At 61.7% G+C, this 18,752-nt stretch overlaps 1 protein-coding gene across 1 annotated transcript; it reads right to left on the bottom strand.

The window, feature by feature from the left end:
* Nucleotides 1-5,618: 5,618 nt before the first annotated feature.
* Nucleotides 5,619-17,821, bottom strand: SHISA7 (shisa family member 7). Its single transcript, XM_075915474.1, has 5 exons — nt 17,138-17,821; nt 16,529-16,683; nt 12,362-12,427; nt 11,808-11,957; nt 5,619-10,230 (listed from the first exon to the last, which is right to left on the bottom strand). Exons 1-5 carry the CDS (start codon nt 17,701-17,703, stop codon nt 9,647-9,649), a joined length of 1,521 nt encoding a protein of 506 aa, XP_075771589.1. The 5' UTR covers nt 17,704-17,821; the 3' UTR covers nt 5,619-9,646.
* Nucleotides 17,822-18,752: the final 931 nt, after the last annotated feature.

Here is an 18,752-nt window from a genome sequence, read left to right as displayed (position 1 = left end):
CTGGGCACCTGATTCGATTGTGTCGCTAATTAATGGGTTTTATTTTTCTTAATTAAGTTGCTTTGTTTTTTGTTTTTTTCCCCCGTGAAACTGCATTGATATCCACCTGATTAGGTCCAAGTGCTTTCCGAGTTCTGTGCGATCCAGCGGCTGTGTTGTGTGTGTGGCTTTTGAAATGGTGCCCGATGACCAGGGTCTGTGTGTGTGTCCCCATCTACCCACCACCCCCAGCTGGAAGGGATGCGCCCTGCGTTGTGTGCCCATGCACACATGCTAGCTCCTGGGGCTCCCACACCGGTGCTGCCAGAGGGTAGATATATGGACGTGGAGGGTGACTTTAAGGCACGTGATCCCCCTTGTGAGGCGTGGGGCAAATCAGAGCCTCCTCGCCCGCCAGTTGCCTTGGGGTTAGGAAGGGACTTCCTCAGAGGGCCAGGGCCCACTAAGGGATGTCCTTGACCGACCTCTGAGGCAGCTGGTGCTATCCATTGCAGGAGATAGGGTCATCTAGGGCCAGATACCAGGATAGTTGGGCCTGTGAGTCTGACCCCAGGGGCAGGAAGGGGGCTGGGCTGCAGGGGGCGGGGTGGGAACCCAGCAGGGGGTGCTGGGCTGCAGGGAGCAGGGCGGGGGTCTGGCCGGGGGCAGCATTCTCCTTTTTGTCCAGGGATGGCATGCTTGGGAGACGCAGGGACGCGCAGGCGTGTGGCGGAGGAAATCTGTCCCCTGTACTCAACAGCGGGTCATTCCGGGCTCTTTCGCTGCCGGGGCTGGCGGAACGAGCTGCCGCTAAGGCCCTACCTGCACCCCTGCGTGCAGCTCCGAGTTCCCCTCGAACCCAACTCATTGCTCCTGGGACACATTCTGCACCTTTTGGCCCCTGAGGGAGCTGCCTATGGGCTTGCTCATACCCCAAGTGGGACTGGCCACCTGCTGTCAGACTCCTGGGCCAGCAGCCCAGGAGCCCAGCCAGGCAAAGGGGAGGACTAGTGAAGAAGCAGGGGGGAAAGAACGACAAAGAGGGACTCTCACACAAAGCCTAGTGGCCAGGCAGCGAGGAGGCCGTCAGCGCACGGCAAGCAGCCGGCCACGCACAGTGGGCAGGAAATAATGTCTATTGAAGAGTGAAACACGAGAGCCCAAGAGTGAATAAAGACTAGTGAGCGGGAGTTGAGAGTGCAAACTCCACAGCGGGAAAAGAGTGAAGTGATGAGTAGTGAGTGGGGATAGTGCACAGTGACTCATAAATAACGAACAGTGAACAAGTAGTGAACGGGGACAGTGACTAGGAAATGACTAATAGTGAACGGGCACCGGGAAGAGTGAATAGCAGACCCCTCAGCTCACCAATAGTGCGCTGCAAAGTGACTACTGGACCCTGAATGGTGGAGGGAGAATGATGGGTGCCCAGCGTCCCTCCGCACATGCACAGCTGGGCATGGACGCCATGTGCTTTGTTCCATTGTGCCGGGTGAACTCCGGCGCACGAGGGGCCCTTGAGGCACGGCCAGGCCCACATGGGTGCAAAGTGAGGTGTCGGCGCCAGCCACAACCGGAGTGTGGGAGCGGGGGAGCCAACATGGCCGTCTGATCGCACAGAACTTCGCGGGAGGCGCCGGCGTACCAGCTGGCTGGCGAAGGCAGCAGGCCGACATCAACACCGCTCACTGGCGGGCCGGGAAGGGAGAGGATGCCTCGCCCGCGGAGGCTGGCCTTTCCAGACGGAGCCTATGGCTTAACCCTTAGCGCCTGTGACGGGACTGGTCAAAACAGTCGTGGTTCTAAAAATAGAAGACACCGTTTTATTTTTTCTATTAAAAAAAGAGAGAGAGAGAGAGAGAGAAACAAGAGACCGGGGGCTGAAGAACCAGCCCCCCAGCATCATGCCAGCAGTTCTCCAGAACTTGGCCATGGGGCGCAGGGGCAACAGGGCCCAGCCCCAGGTGACGGGGGCTTGACGGCATCAAACTTGGAGTTCTCCAGAACTTGGCCATGGAGCGCAGGGGCAACAGGCTCCAGCCCCATGGAGTTCTCCAGAACTAGCCCCGGGCACCTGGAGAGAAGAGGAGTCACTGTCTGGCCAGGGCCCTGCTCTGGACCCTAACGATACCAAGGAGCGCAAGGCTGCCCGAGAGTCTGAGGGGACGGGGTCCCGGCCAGCTGACATAAGGGGCACAGGGATGGTGCCTGGCAGCTGGCTGGGGTGAGAGGATGTGGGGGTCCCATACTATGTGCCGGGAGTCCCGTGGGGAGTGGGTGCTGAGCACGGGGGGAGGGAGGGAAAAAATCAACCCAGCTCTGTGGGGTGCAATCTGCTGGCCCTTCGAGGGGCAGGGAGAGCTGGGTCTCAGAATGCGCGGAGGACTCCCCTCAGGACACGCAGCCCGGCAGCACAGAAGCCCCCGTGCTGCACACGCAAGCTCCGGGCGCGTATACGCTCTCCCCCCGGATCCTGCTGGGTGCCTGCCAACGCGCCCGGCACCGAGCCCTGGGCACAGCCCGGTACACGCAGGCCGGCACGGCTCCCACGCCTGCCTGCCCCATGCAGAGACGCTCTGGTCAGCCACAACCTGCACAGCTCCCCACCCCTCCTGCCTGCCTCGCCATATTCCTCCCACAACCCCCCCACCTCACCGACGCCTCCAGTCCTCACACGCCTGTTATCCCCCCGGTTTTCCAACCACCCCTCCACACCTGCACTGTCCCTCCCACCTCTGCCTTCCCCCATTCTTCCCTCAATCCCCCCACCTCCTGCCATCTCACCCCCTATTGCTTCCCCCATCCCCACGCCCAGTCTCCAAGGCTGCCATGACCCCCTGCTCCCAGCAACATGGGGTGACTAGGGAGCCCTCTCCCCACAACCCCTCTAACACGGCTCCCTCACAGGGTTGGTGCCGGGTCCAGACCTGGCTGGATGGCTCTTCATCTGGGGCCCCAAGCCCCTGGTCAACTATGGCTTATGTTTGGAGGCATGGGACTGATGGGGGGCCCCCCAGGAGGGCCATGCAGGGGTGGCCCACGGCAGTCTCCCAAATGGGCCCTCACCTCTCCTGGGTCTGAGCTGACTGGGAAGATCCAAGATCCCTGGGATTATTTGGAGGGGTAGCCCCAGTTGGGGGGCAAAGAGAAGAGTGAATGGGGCCAATGGCTCCCTCTGCCCCCCAAAGTCAAAATGGGGGGGGGCAGAGCAGCAGAGAGCCAGGGGAACTGCCCCCCCCCTTCCCTGGGTCCCCCCGTGAGGGGAAAGTTTTGCATTGAGATGCTTTGAAACAACAACAACAACAACAGCAACAACCCCCCCACCCTACCCCCCAACACAAAATTACCCCGGGGCTGGTGCCCCGCATGGGCGAGGAAGAGGAAACATTAGCCCTTGATTCGAGTTCAGCGGGGGGGGGGGGGGGTCTGGGAGGAGGATGAATGGGGCTCAGGAAGGAATTGGGGGGAATTGATTCCCCTGCAAAGCTGAAGCCTGGGGGGGGGGGGTGCTGAGGCGGGGCCCCTCAGACTGATGCTGTACAGAGGAGGATCCGTTTATTCCGGGGGGCGATGAGGTGGCGGGGAGAGGGGACTGGGGAAAAGGCTCGTGCTGTAGCCGGCCATGGGGGACAGGACTCCCCTGGGCTTCTCCCCCCGACTCCCCACACCCTCAGCGGTGCTGTTTCAGCAGGTCTGGGGGAGCCCTCCCCTGCCCAGCTGGTGGGGGGCCAGGATAAGGGAGCTGCAAATACCCCTGGCATTAGGGGCAGATTGGGACACCCAATGCTGTGGCTATTCCCCGCTCCCCCTCCCCCAGGCCCATAGAGGGCAGATTGGGGGCATGTCTGGGTTAACCTGAGGTGTGGCTATTCCCTGTCCCTCAGGGTCCATGGGGAGGATCAGGGCTATGGCTGGGGTGCTCAGCTGTTCCCTGAGGCCCACCGTGGGCGGATGGGGGTCAGGTCCAGGTTGCCCTGCGCTGGGGCTGTTCTCTGCCCCATAGCACCAGTGAAGCCAATGGGGCAGAGCCGATGGGCCCAACTGGCCTCCCCCAAAGGTCCTGAGAAGGGGGTGGCATAAACTGAGCTGCGGAGGGGGGCGGGAGGAGATTGGAGGGGAGGGCTGCCCCTGTCTGAGCTGAGGCTGCCCTTCCGGAGAGGAAAACTTGAGACTTTCACTGCCCCTAAATCTTCAGATGTGGGGGGGGGGGGAAGAATCGCCTTCGAAGGGGGACCCTTACCAATCAAATCCCAAAACCACCCTTCCTGGCACGTCCTACAACCTGGCCCTTAGAGGGAACGGGCTTAAAGTTCGTCAGGGTGACACTGTCTGAATCCAGGCACCGTGACTGTCCAGTTTGGGGACAGATGCCCCTTCCAGGGTCCAGCCTGCGAACATACCGCAAAGCGCAGCTCCTTAAGGCGGAACCAAACTGGGGCACGTCGGGGAGGGAGACCTCCCCCCAAACTCACTTTGTTCGAATGAACACCAGTCCCACTAGGAAGAGAAAGGTTTAACTCTAGGGGGTGGTGCTTTGAGCTCTGGGGCAGGAAGGGGGACATGAGACATTGGCTGGACGGACAAGAGGCCTGCCAGCCCAAAGCAGTGCTTTTCCCCCCAAGTGATACGGAATGAGCCTGGGGAACTCACTGCCACAGGAAATCGTTGAGGCCAAAAACTGAGTGCGGCTCAAAAGGGGAGTGGACAGGACCAGTCTGCATTACGCTGGGGGTCAAATTACTGATGCCAACTGGCTCCATGGAGAACAGGAATATTTGGCAGGGTTGTAATAAATGCTGGTGTAACCACCACTGGGTGGATTTGAACCTGGGACATCTGGAGCTTAGTGAAGAAGCCTCCGTGAGCTATAAAGGCAGCGAGCACTCAGTTTAGACAGGAGAGCTCCCTTGTTCTTATCTCTCGCTGGAAGTGGTCTAAGTGCCATGGCATGGAACAGTGACCCACAGTAGGGCTACATCTACTCTGCAGAGTTTTCGCACGTTTGTGCGCAAAAAGTGCAGAGCGTCCACGCTACAAGTGCATTTTTGCACAAGAAAAAGGACAGTAGATCGTCAGAAGACAGTGCTATTTGAGTAAGAGTTATTCCTCTTTCGACGAGGAATAAGCCTTTTTGCGCAAGAGCTCTTGCGCAAAAAGGCGTGTGGACGGACTTCAGAGCTATGTCTACACTGCAGGCTTCTTGCGCAAGAACTGTTTTGCACAAGAGTCCTTGCACAAAAGGTCTTGCACAAGAGCATGTCCACACGGCCATGTACTTTTGCACAAGAGTGTCCATGGCAGTGTGGACGCACTCTTGTGCAAGAAAGCTCTGATGGCCGTTTTAGTCATAGGGGCGACGTCTACACGGGCATGATTTTCCGGAAATGCTTTTAACGGAAAAGTTTTCCATTAAAAGCATTTTCGGAAAAATCGCGTCTAGATTGGCAGGACGCTTTTCCGTAAAAGCACTTTTTGTGGAAAAGCGTCCGTGGCCAATCTAGACGCAGTTTTCCGCATAAAAGCCCCGATCGCCATTTTTGCGATCGGGGCTTTTTTGCGGAAAACAGTACTGTGCTGTTTACACTGGCCCTCTTGCGCAAATGATTTGCGCAAGAGGGCTTTTGCCCAAACGGGAACAGCACAGTAGTTCCGCAAGAACACTGACGATCTTACATGAGATCGTCAGTGTTCTTGCAAAAATTCAAGCGGCCAGTGTAGACAGCTGGCAAGTTTTTCCTTGCGGAAAAACTTGCCAGTCTAGACACAGCCAGGGGTTTCTTGCGCAAGAAACCACCGTTGCCCATCCACACTTCCTTCTTGCACAAGAGCTCTTGCACAAGAGGGCGTATTCTTCATGGGGAGAGGAATAACTCTTGCACAAGAAGCCCTCTGTTCCGACGCTTTCCTGTAAATTTACTTGCGCAAGAACGCGCGTGCAGTGTAAACGCTCCGCAAGCATTTGCACAAGAACAGCCATTCTTGCACAAGAAGTTTGCAGTGTAGATGTAGCCCAAGAGTCCTGATTCCGCAGTTCCCTGAAGTGTCTGGCGCTGATCAATCAGGGTACAACTACACCACACAGCTATTTCGGAATAAGCTCTTCCAGAATAGTTATTCCGCAGTAGCTTATTTCGACATAGCACGTCTACATGCAGGGAAGCCTCAAAACGAGTGCGAGGCGGGCTTCCCTAATGTAGATGCGCTATCTCGATTTAGAGCCCCAGGAGGAATTACTTAGAACAGCCCTGGGGAGGGGCTATTTCGAAATAGCAGTGAAGCGTCTACACACGCCTTATTTCAAAATAGCTATTGCGGCAGAGGTGCTATTCCTCGTCTTACAGATTTCGGAATACGCCGTCCGTGATTTCAAAATAACGGGCTGGCCGTGTAGACGCTCGCGTGGTTATTTCGGAACAACGCCAGGTCTCTCGACATAACGGAGCACTGTCGACGCGCCCTCTGAAACAGAGCTCCGGCCAGATGCGCCTATTTCTTGGCTCTGGTTCATTTGCTCTGCTCCTGCGATTTCTGGCAGCACAGAGCACCCGCCTCTCTGACAAACAGGTGCTTGAGACAAGCACCCCAAAAACTGAAGCCCAAAATTCAAAGAGCCTCACAACTGACTTGACTTGACTCCTGGGCAATCCTGCCTCCACCAGCCGTCACTACAGACTTGCTTCAGAGGAAGGGGCAAGCCATCCCCAAATTGGCAAGTAGGAATAACCCACCCAGGCGGTTGGCTGAAATGATTTCTCAGGGGATTTGGGACAGAGGGCCTCGCTGAATGGCCATGAGTCACAGCTGCTCCTAGTGAAGCTGATTTTTGTAGGGACATGCACAGACTACACACACCTCCCCTCCTTGCTGCCTCTTTATCAGGGAGGGGAGGTGGGAGCTGGTGCCCGTGGGGAGCCGGCTTTTAAGCTAGCTCTCTGCTCCCAAAGAGGCAGCAGCATGGGGGGGGGGGCAGTACTTGTAGGAAGCTGGCTCCTGCCTGACCCCACTCCCTCCCCCCCCCCATAGCCTCTGATAAAGAGGCAGCAGTGTGGGGGCCAGGCAGCTCTGCAGGAGCTGATATGTGCGGGGAGCCAGCTTGAAAGCTGCTTCCTGCGTGTACTGGCTCCCACCTGTCCCCACCCCGTGCGAAAACGTGCAACCACTAAAAAAATCCCATGGTTACACATTTACACAAATACACATTAGTTCACATCCCTAGTTTTTTGTAGGCACCTATGCTTTTGGCTGCAGTGACATCCAGTGGCGGGGAGTTCCACAGGCGAACAGCGTAGCAGTGAAGCCACTCCTGTTCCTGGCATTTCGACTCCGGCCGCCCAGGATCCCAGAGAGTCCCCTGACCTGACAGGGGTCTAATTTCCCTTTGAAAAACCGGAGGCCGGATTGTCTGTACCAGAAGCCAAGGACCAAAGGAATTCCTAGAACCTTGGGGAAGAATGGGATTGAGTCATACGTGGCCTATGAACCACGGTAGCCACGAGGGGCGGAAGGAGTCCTGTGGGTTAGCCTGGCATCTAGCTGGCTTTGATACGTTTATGAGGTGGGGAACTGTGTGCAGAAGACACAGCTAGTGTGTGTCTGGGCCCTCGCCTAGACATGCAGGGCAAATAGGTGTTGCCCTTTCAGAGCAGAAAGGGAGCTCTGAAGGGTGGGTCTGATGCAGAGGAGGACGAAGGGAGGAGAAGCTTCCACACCCGTTGGAACTCTACTGGGTGATGACCTCTAAGATCCCATGGCCTGGCAAGTGGCCCGCCAAGAAATGGAAGGGAAATAAAGAAAAAGGCATGATGAGAAGACCCGGTCTGCCCCCCCCGCGGTATGGGGAGGGGGCCCCACAACCTCAGGGAGAGAGGGGCAGGGGTCGAGAGAGGTGAGCTGTTCAAACTACATTCACGTGTGCTGGAGGGGTGAGGGCTGGCGATCCCCTACCCCGTGGCAGTGGAGTGGGATGAAAATCCAAAGATCCAATGCACTGGAAGAGAGGAACCAGAGAGTCCTATATAAAGATATGTACATGGGGGGCGACGGTGGGGTGGGATGGAAGTGGGGGCTGGGCCGTACCGTGGCCCACACAATGAGCACCCAGCCAATCGCAGGGGCCGCCGCTTGCTCCCACCCCGGCTCTGGACGGGAGCGGTGATGTCATCGGAAGGCACCGTGGCGTCCCCAGCGCCCGCCGCGGCCTGGCCAAATGGATAGCGATGGGCGCGACATCACAGGGCAGCGCCGAGTCTCCAAAGGTGGGCCGCGCCCCCGGCAGCGCCACAGCTGTGACGGCATCAAAAGGGGACTAGGTCGGCAGTGCTGACATCATCCCAAACTGGACCGGGCCCCAATGCACTGACATCATCAAAGAGAGACAAGGGGCCACGGTGCTGACGTCGTCAAAAAAACCCAGCCAGTCCACAGAGCGGCCATCGCCGGCTATCAACAGCGATGACGTTAAAGGGTCAACCGCCCCCCTCTCCCCCCCGCAACAGCCTTGACATCCACAGTCACTGACAAAATCCACAGTGCTGGCGTCCTCGAACATGGACAGGCCCAACGGTCGGGGTTGTACGTCGAGGCGGCTGCCGGCGCGGACCCCCTCAGCCCCCAAAACCACAGGGCAGACGCCCATGAGGTTGGGATCAGCCAAAGTCAGCAAGCGCGGCAGCGCTGACACCATCACCCGGGGGGGCGGCGAGGACCTCGTCAGACGTCGCCTGATGCTGCCCCTCACGGACGCGGTCCACAGTGTTGATGTCATCGGACGGAGACGGTTTGGCCGACAGCGTTTCAGAGCTCTCGGGGCGTCAGCCAGAGCGTTTACATCATCACAGGATGGCGGAGTGGCAGGACGGACGTCGCCAGACACAGACAAGGGCCACAGTGCTCATGTCGTCAGAGAGGGCCAGCACTGATCTCATCATCAAAAGCCAACAGGACCAGCGGTCTGGACGGGATCAAATGCCGATAAAACTGCTGCACAGATGTAATCCGACACAGCCTGGCCCGAGAGTCCTGACATCATCAGTTGTCCCCTCCCCCTCCGCGCTGATGTCATCCAAAGGAGATGGGCCCAATGTAATGTGACATCATCCAGCGTGGATGGGCCCAAAGCAATCTTGACGTTGTCCCATGTCCACGGAAGCTGACGTCACCCGACGGGGACGGACCCCACATGACTCTGACATCAAAAGGCTGGCCGGTCTCATGGTGCCGACGTCACCCAACAGGGCCGGGCCCCCAAGGCCGTCTTGACATCCTCAAAAGTGGAGAGGGCCCCCAGCACGGGAGGCCCCCGAGCGGGGAGCGGCTCAAAACGCTCCCGACGTCGTCAAAAAGTCGACGGCGCCCCGGGCACCGGCACCGCCTCGCCGGGACGGAGAGAAGGCGACCGCGACGTGCTCCACAGCGCTGGGGTCATCCAGCGTGGATGGGCGTCTCGCCATCCTGGCCCCGTCCAGAGCTGACCGCGCTGAGGTCATCAAAGGCGGAGGCCATCAAAGCCCGGCAAAGGCCTGGAAGCTGCCGGCCACGCCAGCGGGCGGAGGGCAGGCCGCCCGGGGCGAGAAAGCAGATGGGCGGGACGGGGGCGGGGGGGGGGCGACGGACAGGAGGAGGAAGAGAGCTATGGCCTTGAAAACTGGAGTCCCCCTGAGCCGGGCCCTCACACGGTGACCTCGTTCTTGCTGCCGGTGCGGAGGTGCTGGCTGGGGTGGTGCCCGGGAATCAGCTGCAGCTGCTCGATGGTGCTCTGGCGGCGGGCGCCAAAGCCCTGGCGCCGGCTGACCGTGTGGTTGCTGCCCACCTCCCAGGCGGCCTGGGAGGAGTTGGCAGAGGCGGGGTGGGAGTTCATCTTGTGCCCCTGGTGGCGGTCGTGCAGCGGGGTGCCGGTGGCGCAGATGTTGGTCTGGGACAGGGCTTTCTGGTGGCCCAGCCGCAACTCCTGGAAGGGCCCCGTGCCCTGGTGCAGGCGCTCGGGCGAGAGCAGGGGCTCCTGGGAGTGCAGGGCCTCGCGGGAGAGCAGCCGCTCGTGGGAGACGACCCGCTCCCGGGGGCCGGGGCACTCGTAGGGGGAGGCGCGGTAGCCGTCCGAGAGGATGTGCTCCTGGGACATCACCCGCCGCGGGTGCTGGGCCGTCTCGCCGTAGCGCTCGTAGTTCATCTTCATGGCGTGCAGGGGCAGGGTGCCCCGCGTCAGCTCGGCCAGGTGCCGCCGCTTCAGGTACAGCTCGTCCATGTCCTTCTCGGCTGGGGAGGGGAGGGGCAAAGGCAGGAGGGGCGGGGCAGAGAGGAATGGGAGGGGCAAAGGCAGGAGAGGAGGGGCAGAGGGAAATGGGAGGGGCAAAGGCAGGAGAGGAGGGGCAAAGGGGGAGGGGAGTGGCAGAGGGGGGATGGGAAGGGCCAAGGCAGGAGGGGCGGAGTAGAGGGGAATGGGAGGGGCAAAGGCAGGAGAGGAGGGGCAGAGGGGAATGGGAGGGGCAAAGGGGGAGGGGAGTGGCAGAGGGGGATGGGAGGGGCCAAGGCAGGAGGGGCGGAGTAGAGGGGAATGGGAGGGGCAAAGGCAGGAGAGGAGGGGCAGAGGGGAATGGGAGGGGCAAAGGGGGAGGGGAGTGGCAGAGGGGGATGGGAGGGGCCAAGGCAGGAGGGGCGGAGTAGAGGGGAATGGGAGGGGCCAAGGCAGGAGAGGAGGGGCAGAGGGGAATGGGAGGGGCAAAGGGGGAGGGGAGTGGCAGAGGGGGATGGGAGGGGCCAAGGCAGGAGGGGCGGAGTAGAGGGGAATGGGAGGGGCAAAGGGGGAGGGGAGTGGCAGAGGGGGATGGGAGGGGCCAAGGCAGGAGGGGCGGAGTAGAGGGGAATGGGAGGGGCAAAGGCAGGAGAGGAGGGGCAGAGGGGAATGGGAGGGGCATAGGGGGAGGGGAGTGGCAGAGGGGGGATGGGAGGGGCCAAGGCAGGAGGGGCATAGTAGAGGGGAATGGGAGGGGCAAAGGCAGGAGAAGAGGGGCAGAGGGGAATGGGAGGGGCAAAGGGGGAGGGGAGTGGCAGAGGGGGATGGGAGGGGCCAAGACAGGAGGGATGGAGCAGAGGGGGATGGGAGGGGCAAAGGCAGGAGGGAGTGGCAGAGGGGGATGGGAGGGGCCAAGACAGGAGGGATGGAGCAGAGGGGGATGGGAGGGGCCAAGGCAGGAGGGAGTGGCAGAGGGGGATGGGAGGGGCCAAGACAGGAGGGATGGAGCAGAGGGGGATGGGAGGGGCCAAGGCAGGAGGGAGTGGCAGAGGGGGATGGGAGGGGCCAAGACAGGAGGGATGGAGCAGAGGGGAATGGGAGGGGCAAAGGCAGGAGGGAGGGGCAGAGGGGGATGGGAAGGGCAAAGGGAAAGGGGCAATGGGGCAAAGGAAGAGGGGGAGGGAGGAGGGGAGAGAGAGAATTGGAAGAAGCAGGGGGCGCCCAGAGCCATGGACACACCCAGACGGACAGACAGAGGGCCAGGGTGGAGGGATGGAAGGCGGGGGGCAGACAGGAGATAAGGGGAATGTGACAAACTCTCCTTTGCACAGTCACAGGCTCCTTGGCTGGACAGAGCCACTGGGAGCATATTGATTGCATGCGCGGGCCACCAAACAGCCGGCAGCCCCAAGAGGGGACAGACCCCCTCGCCCCATTCTCGCCCCCACCGAGCCCGCCAGTCCCTGCCCTGGGGACGGGTGGGAGCTGGTGCCCGGCCCCATGTCCCATTCCCCGCCAGGCGCATTCCCAAGAGCTGGTGGCAGCAGTGGGATTGGGCTGTGTGCGCCCCTTCCCCCCAGCAGCAGGGCCCCTGGCTCACCCAGCCTCTTGAGGGAGGAGTAGCGGCTGAGCTCCGACTTGATGGCCGACTCGTAGGACGGGGGCAGGTGCGAGAGGTTGTGGAAGGAGCGGGAGCAGGTGAGCGAGTTGTATTTCAGGCCGGACGTCGGGGTGTGATGCACTCGCCAGTCTGCGGGGGGGGGGGGGGGGGGGGGGGGGACGATGACAAAGGCGGTGCATGGGGTGGGGGGTTGGGTGGAGCAGGGTCGGGGGGGAGGGGACAGGTAGAAGGAGGGGTGTGGGGGAAGGCAAGACAGAGTATGGGGAGGGGTCAGAAGAAAGGGGGAGGTATCCGGAAGGGGGAGGGGACAGGTAGAGGGAGGAGGTGGTGGGAGGGGAAAACAGGTGTGGGGAGGGGGCCAGGAGGGAGGCAGTGGAGAGGAAGAGAAAAAGGGGGTCAGAGGAGGGATGAAGATAAAGTGAAATCCCTGGGCTTAAGGTCCTGATTCCCTGGGGGAGCTGGGATGAGAACGGGGCCCCCACCCCCAGGCCCATGGCGATAGGTCCCGAGCCCATGCCTGGCCCGTCACCTACCCAGCGTGGCGGCGTGGTGCTTCGGGCTGTTCACGTTGAGGTGCACGTAGTTGTGGTGCACGGCGTCTGAAAGGCAAAGCGGGTCCTTACACGTTGTAGATCACACACCCCACCAGCCCTGACCCTTAAAGGTGAGGTGCCAACCCAGGCACCTCTGGGTCCACCTGGTGCTATTTTCTGTCTAGGGACCAAAAAACCCAGCCCCTTAAAGGTAATGTGTGAGGTCAGACACCCCTGGATCTACCTAGTTCTATTCTCTGTCTGGGGGACAAACCCCCACCCACCCAGTCCCTTAAAGGTAATGTGTGAGATCAACTATCTATGGATCCACCTGGTTCTATTTTCTGTCTGGAGACAAAAAAAACCCACCAGTCCTTTAAAGGTAATGTGTGAGGTCAGACATCTCTGGGTCCACCTGGAGCTATTTTCTGTCTGGGGACAAAAAAAACCCACCAGTCCTTTAAAGGTAATGTGTGAGATCAGACACCTCTGGGTCCACCTGGTGCTATTTTCTGTCTGGGGACCAAAAAAACCCCCCAGTCCTTTAAAGGTAATGTGTGAGGTCAGACTCCTCTGGGTCCACCTGGTGCTATTTTCTGTCTGGGGACCAAAAAAACCCCCCAGTCCTTTAAAGGTAATGTGTGAGGTCAGACTCCTCTGGGTCCACCTGGTGCTATTTTCTGTCTGGGGACCAAAAAAACCCACCAGTTCTTTAAAGGTAATGTGTGAGATCAGACACCTCTGGGTCCACCTGGTGCTATTTTCTGTCTGGGGACCAAAAAAACCCCCCAGTCCTTTAAAGGTAATGTGTGAGGTCAGACATCTCTGGGTCCACCTGGAGCTATTTTCTGTCTGGGGACAAAAAAAACCCACCAGTCCTTTAAAGGTAATGTGTGAGGTCAGACACCTCTGGGTCCACCTGGTGCTATTTTCTGTCTGGGGACCAAAAAAAACCCCCAGTCCTTTAAAGGTAATGTGTGAGGTCAGACACCTCTGGGTCCACCTGGTGCTATTTTCTGTCTGGGGACCAAAAAAAACCCCCCAGTCCTTTAAAGGTAATGTGTGAGGTCAGACACCTCTGGGTCCACCTGGTGCTATTTTCTGTCTGGGGACCAAAAAAACCCCCCAGTCCTTTAAAGGTAATGTGTGAGGTCAGACATCTCTGGGTCCACCTGGGAGGGAGGGTTTACATACTCTCTGAGCAATGAAGAAACCTGCCATTTCTCCAGCTGCCACTCGGTGTCACTCTGGGCTCCCCTAAAGCTGCCCAGCTCCCAGGGAAGGGAGTGGGGTCTAGTGGTTATAGCGAGGAAGGGGGCTGGAAGCCAGGACTCCTAGGTTCCCTCCCAGCTCTGGGAGGGGTGTGTGGAATGGTAACAAAAGCTCAGGACGACAGGCTGGGGGCAGCAAACAGGAAATTTGCACCCCAGACAATATTCAATGAGCCCCAGTCCATGGCTGATGGGAGCAAGGCCAGGGCGAGCAGACATTCAGTGTCCCCCAAACACCCACTTGGACCCCCCCGCTAATGAGGCCCTGGAGAGATGTATGAACCCCGTAGCACAGCGTCCATTGTGGTCCCCGGGCCTGCTGTACGCCAGAGAGCTGCAGCCTCTGAATTCCCAGCAGCAGAGACCTGAGTCATTCCTGCCTCAGTTTCCCCCCACACTCCATGGGGAGGACAGCCCTGCCGCCCTGGGCGTGCCAGGAGAAGAGTTGGAGGAGTCCAGATGCGAGGGTGCCGGGTGCCAGAGAAGCGTCACAGGCAGACCGGCATGGCACAGCCCACCTGGAGATACACAGTCCCCCTGCAGGCACCAGCCGTGCCAAGCGGGACCAGGGCCGCATCGCCTCCCAAAGGCAGCCACCTCTGGGGTGCAGCCACCACGTCAGGGCAGCACAAGGCGCCCGCTTGGGCCAGGGAGCCAAGGGAGCCCCGCACTGCGCAGGGGGTGATGTGGGGCAGCAGGACGGAGTTAAGACCGATAGCCCTGCCTGACCCCCCCCAGCTAATGTACCCCTGGCTGCTAGGACCCTACTGCAATTCTCCCCCCAGCCTGTGCTCCCCCAGCTGCTAGACCCCCTCCCCAATACCCCCCAGCCTGTGCTCTCCTCGCTATCCCCAGCTGCTGGGCCCCCTCCCCGCTACCTTAGATCCCCTCCCCCAAAACCCCTGGATTCCATAATCCCCTTTCAATAGAACAGGCCTTAGGAAGGGTTTCTGAACCCGGGGGTGAGGGGGGGGGATAATGACTCAGCCACTGCCCTCCCACCCCCGTCGCCGCCGCCAGCCCCGCCATGAATGCTCAGCCATCACAGACACCCCACGACAGCCAGCCCCGGTTGCCATGGCAAACCGCGATCTCCCACCATGCCCCGCGCTGTCATGCCTGCGCCTGAGACCAAAAACCGCAGGCTCCAAATGACAGCATTTCCCAAGTATTCACCGCCGGGGGGCGGAGAGGCTGGCCCGGGGAGGGGGGGGGCAGGGACTAGCTGGCTCTGGGGGGGCAGAGAATGGGGCTTGAGGCCTGTCTCCTCTAGGGGGCGCTGACCCCAGTCCAGCCATTCACGGGCCTGACATGAGCTTGTTCTGTCTCGGCTCCATCTGCACCGACCCCCCGTGGGGCCCTGGCGGAGGGAAGGGGCGGGCTGACCCGCCCGTGGATAATGTGCTCCCCCCAGCCTCCTCCTGTCCCCCCTCTTCTGCCCCCAGGTCAGACCCACAAGGGCATCTACCCCGGTGCCCTGCCCCCCAGATCAGACCCATGGTCTGCATGGGCTGCTCTCTCTGGAACTGGCATCTTCATTCCCCAGTGAAGAGCTGAGACATCTAGGGTGGTGAAATTAACCAGACTCTGCTGCCTACGCCCCCGGCCCCACTCCCTGCAGCCCAGCGCCTCCTGCTGCCCCCCCACTCCCTGCAGCCCAGCGCCTCCTGCTGCCCCACACTCCCTGCAGCCCAGTGCCTCCTGCTGCCCCCCCACTCCCTGCAGCCCAGCGCCTCCTGCTGCCCCCCACTCCCTGCAGCCCAGCGCCTCCTGCTGCCCCACACTCCCTGCAGCCCAGCGCCTCCTGCTGCCCCACACTCCCTGCAGCCCAGCGCCTCCTGCTGCCCCCCACTCCCTGCAGCCCAGCGCCTCCTGCTGCCCCACACTCCCTGCAGCCCAGTGCCTCCTGCTGCCCCCCCACTCCCTGCAGCCCAGCGCCTCCTGCTGCCCCCCCACTCCCTGCAGCCCAGCGCCTCCTGCTGCCCCCCCACTCCCTGCAGCCCAGCGCCCCCTGCTGCCCCCCCACTCCCTGCAGCCCAGCGCCCCCTGCTACCCCCCCACTCCCTGCAGCCCAGCGCCTCCTGCTGCCCCACACTCCCTGCAGCCCAGCGCCTCCTGCTGCCCCACACTCCCTGCAGCCCAGCGCCTCCTGCTGCCCCCCCACTCCCTGCAGCCCAGCGCCCCCTGCTACCCTCCCACTCCCTGCAGCCCAGCACCCCCTGCTACCCCCCCACTCCCTGCAGCCCAGCGCCTCCTGCTGCCCCACACTCCCTGCAGCTCAGCGCTTCCTGCTGCCCCCCCACTCCCTGCAGCTCAGCGCCCCCTGCTGCCCCCCCCCACTCCCTGCAGCTCAGCGCCCCCTGCTACCCCCCCCACTCCCTGCAGCCCAGCGCCCCCTGCTACCCCCCCACTCCCTGCAGCCCAGCGCCTCCTGCTGCCCCACACTCCCTGCAGCCCAGCGCCTCCTGCTGCCCCACACTCCCTGCAGCCCAGCGCCCCCTGCTACACCCCCACTCCCTGCAGCCCAGCGCCTCCTGCTGCCCCACACTCCCTGCAGCCCAGCGCCTCCTGCTGCCCCACACTCCCTGCAGCCCAGCGCCCCCTGCTACCCCCCCACTCCCTGCAGCCCAGCGCCTCCTGCTGCCCCACACTCCCTGCAGCCCAGCGCCTCCTGCTGCCCCACACTCCCTGCAGCCCAGCGCCCCCTGCTACCCCCCCACTCCCTGCAGCCCAGCGCCCCCTGCTACACCCCCACTCCCTGCAGCCCAGCGCCTCCTGCTGCCCCACACTCCCTGCAGCTCAGCGCCCCCTGCTGCCCCCCCACTCCCTGCAGCTCAGCGCCCCCTGCTGCTGCCCCTCCCTCCCCGCTCGCTGCAGCCCGCGCCGCGGTCCCTACCGTGGTTGCTCTGGCAGGGTTTGATGGTGTTGTAGAGGTTCTTAGGGGGCCGGGCCGGCCCGTTGTCCTGGGACGCTGAGTTGAGGGTGGTGCTGTTGCTGCGCTCGGAGCGGGTGCTGGTCCCCGCCTGGTGCCTGAGAATGTCGACCAGAGCCCTGCCCGGGGACAGCACCCGTCAGACACCCACAGGGGACATCCCCCCCCAGCCAGGGGACACAGCCCCCCCCAGCCAGGGCCCAATCCACTCCCCACCCCTGGGCCTGTGTCACTAGGTGCCCTCCCCCACTGCCATGCCCCACAACCAGCCCCACTTTCAGGCCTGCTGCGGTGCCCCCACCCCCCAGCTGCACCCTCCTCCCTCTGGCCTCCCTCCCCTCTCATGTTCCATCTCTCTCCCACCCATGCCCCCAACGCCCCTCCACATCTTCCATCCCCCCCTTCCCTCTGACCCCCAAAACTCCCCTCCCCTGCTCCCCTTCCATCCCCTCAAATCTGTCAATCATGCCCCCTCCCCCCACCTCACCCTTCCCCATTTCTCCCCCAACTGCCCCTCCCTCCTCCCCACCACGGCCCTCGGCTCTCCCTTCCCCCGGCTGACCCTCGGCCCACCTGGGCATGTTGATCTCCCGCCCCTGGGGCCGGCGGGACGCCTTGCCGAAGGCCACCTTGATGCCCAGCCCCACGGCCAGGGTGAAGCTGATGACGCCGCAGACCACGTAGACGGTGCTGTTGGTCTGCTGGCGGGCCGCCTCGTCGGCCCCGGGCCCCCGGCCCCCGGGCCCGGCCGTGCTGCTGGCCTGGGTGTGGGCCCAGAAGGGGCTCTCCACGTTGGTGCAGCGGCCCTGCTCCAGCCGCATGGCCCGGTGCTCGCAGCAGAAGCGGTAGTGGCACGTGCCGCAGCAGAAGCGGTAGCCGCCCGTGGTGCAGTTGAAGGCGGCGTCGTATTGGCCCATGACGTCGTAGTAGCCCTGGCAGGTCTCGGCCGCCCGGACCCCCCCGCCCCCACCCGCCGCCCCCGTGCCGTTGACCCCCGCCAGCCGCTTGAGGTGGGCCAGCAGGCTGGGCAGTGCCCGGCTGTGGTTGGCGGGACGCGGGGCTTGGAGCACCGCCAGGGCTGGCCGGCAGCTCAGGGCCTCCAGGGCGGCACAGAGGAGGACCGTCAGCAGGTGGTGCATGGTTGGGGGGGGGATGAGTGGACCCTGGGAAATGGGGGGGACAATCGGGGCCACAGAGGAGCCCTGGGTTGAGGAGAGGATGAGGTGGGCCCCACAAGATGGCACTAAATGGGGAGGGAGATGGCACAGGAGGAGGGAAATGGGGGGTACAAAGGGTCCTGTGAGAGAGCCCTGGGGAGGGGAACGGAGGGGCTCCAGGCAGTGTGTGTGGGGGGGCTGCAGAAGGGTCCCGGTGTGGAGCTGGAAGGGGGGGGTCACAATCTGTGGGCCCCGTTGGCTGGTTCCTTCTTGAGGTTATAAAAAAAACGGATCAATCCATAGAAAAGAATCCGAGAGAGAAATCTGCAGAGCGAGAGAGAAAGAGAGAGAGATGGCTCCAGCACCCCGACAAGCCCAGCAAAGCCAGCTCTCCTGACCAGCTGCTTTCCCCAGGGCCCTGTTCTCTGACACAGGAGCTGGGGCAGATCTCTGCCCCCCAGAGCCGACAGGGGCTGGTCAGGTGATGGGTAGAGCCCGTCTCAGACAGAGTCACTGACATCGGGGCCCTGTCGGGCCAGGCACGGCCCAAACACAGAGTCACCGAGATCGGGGTCCTGCCATGCCCAGCACTGTGACACCCCTGTACCCCATCTTTCATATTACAGCCCTTGGGATCCCCAGATCTGAGACACCCCTGTACCTTCGTGTCCAATTTGTTAGCGGATATTGATTATTACTGATGTCCAGTGAATAACTAACAAAGAGTTCGAGAAGCTAGTGAGCTAGTCCGAGCCACACACCCAATGCGAGCAAGGCGACGCAGGTCAGCGTCCATCTGGGGGCCCCAGCGGGGGAGGCATGCAGAGGAAAGCAAAACTTCAGGCATTTTGGGGTGCACCGTTTGCAAAGCCACAGCCGTTCCAAGCCACACAGAAATGGAGCAGGGCGAAGGTGGGGGAGGCAACAGCTGGAGAACGGGTCTAAAGTCAATACAGGTTGAACTTCTCTAGTCCGGCACCCTCAGCAGCTGACCGGTGCCGGACCAGAGAATTTGCCAAACCACGGGAGGT

This window comes from Pelodiscus sinensis, unplaced genomic scaffold (assembly GCF_049634645.1).
Source record: "Pelodiscus sinensis isolate JC-2024 unplaced genomic scaffold, ASM4963464v1 ctg34, whole genome shotgun sequence".
NCBI classification, from domain to species: domain Eukaryota; kingdom Metazoa; phylum Chordata; order Testudines; family Trionychidae; genus Pelodiscus; species Pelodiscus sinensis.
The sequence above is the reverse complement of the archived record's forward strand: the minus strand, read 5'-3'. Positions and strand labels throughout refer to the sequence as shown.

Excerpts from the sequence above, each read along its gene's own strand:
- SHISA7 (XM_075915474.1), bottom strand. The coding sequence starts at position 17,703 with ATGCACCACCTGCTGACGGTCCTCCTCTGTGCCGCCCTGGAGGCCCTG. Across the intron at positions 16,684-17,137 it reads CGGGAGATCAACATGCCCAG|GGCTCTGGTCGACATTCTCA; the intron begins GTGGGCCGAGGG and ends GTCCCCGGGCAG. Across the intron at positions 12,428-16,528 it reads ACCCTGCCAGAGCAACCACG|ACGCCGTGCACCACAACTAC; the intron begins GTAGGGACCGCG and ends TTTGCCTTTCAG.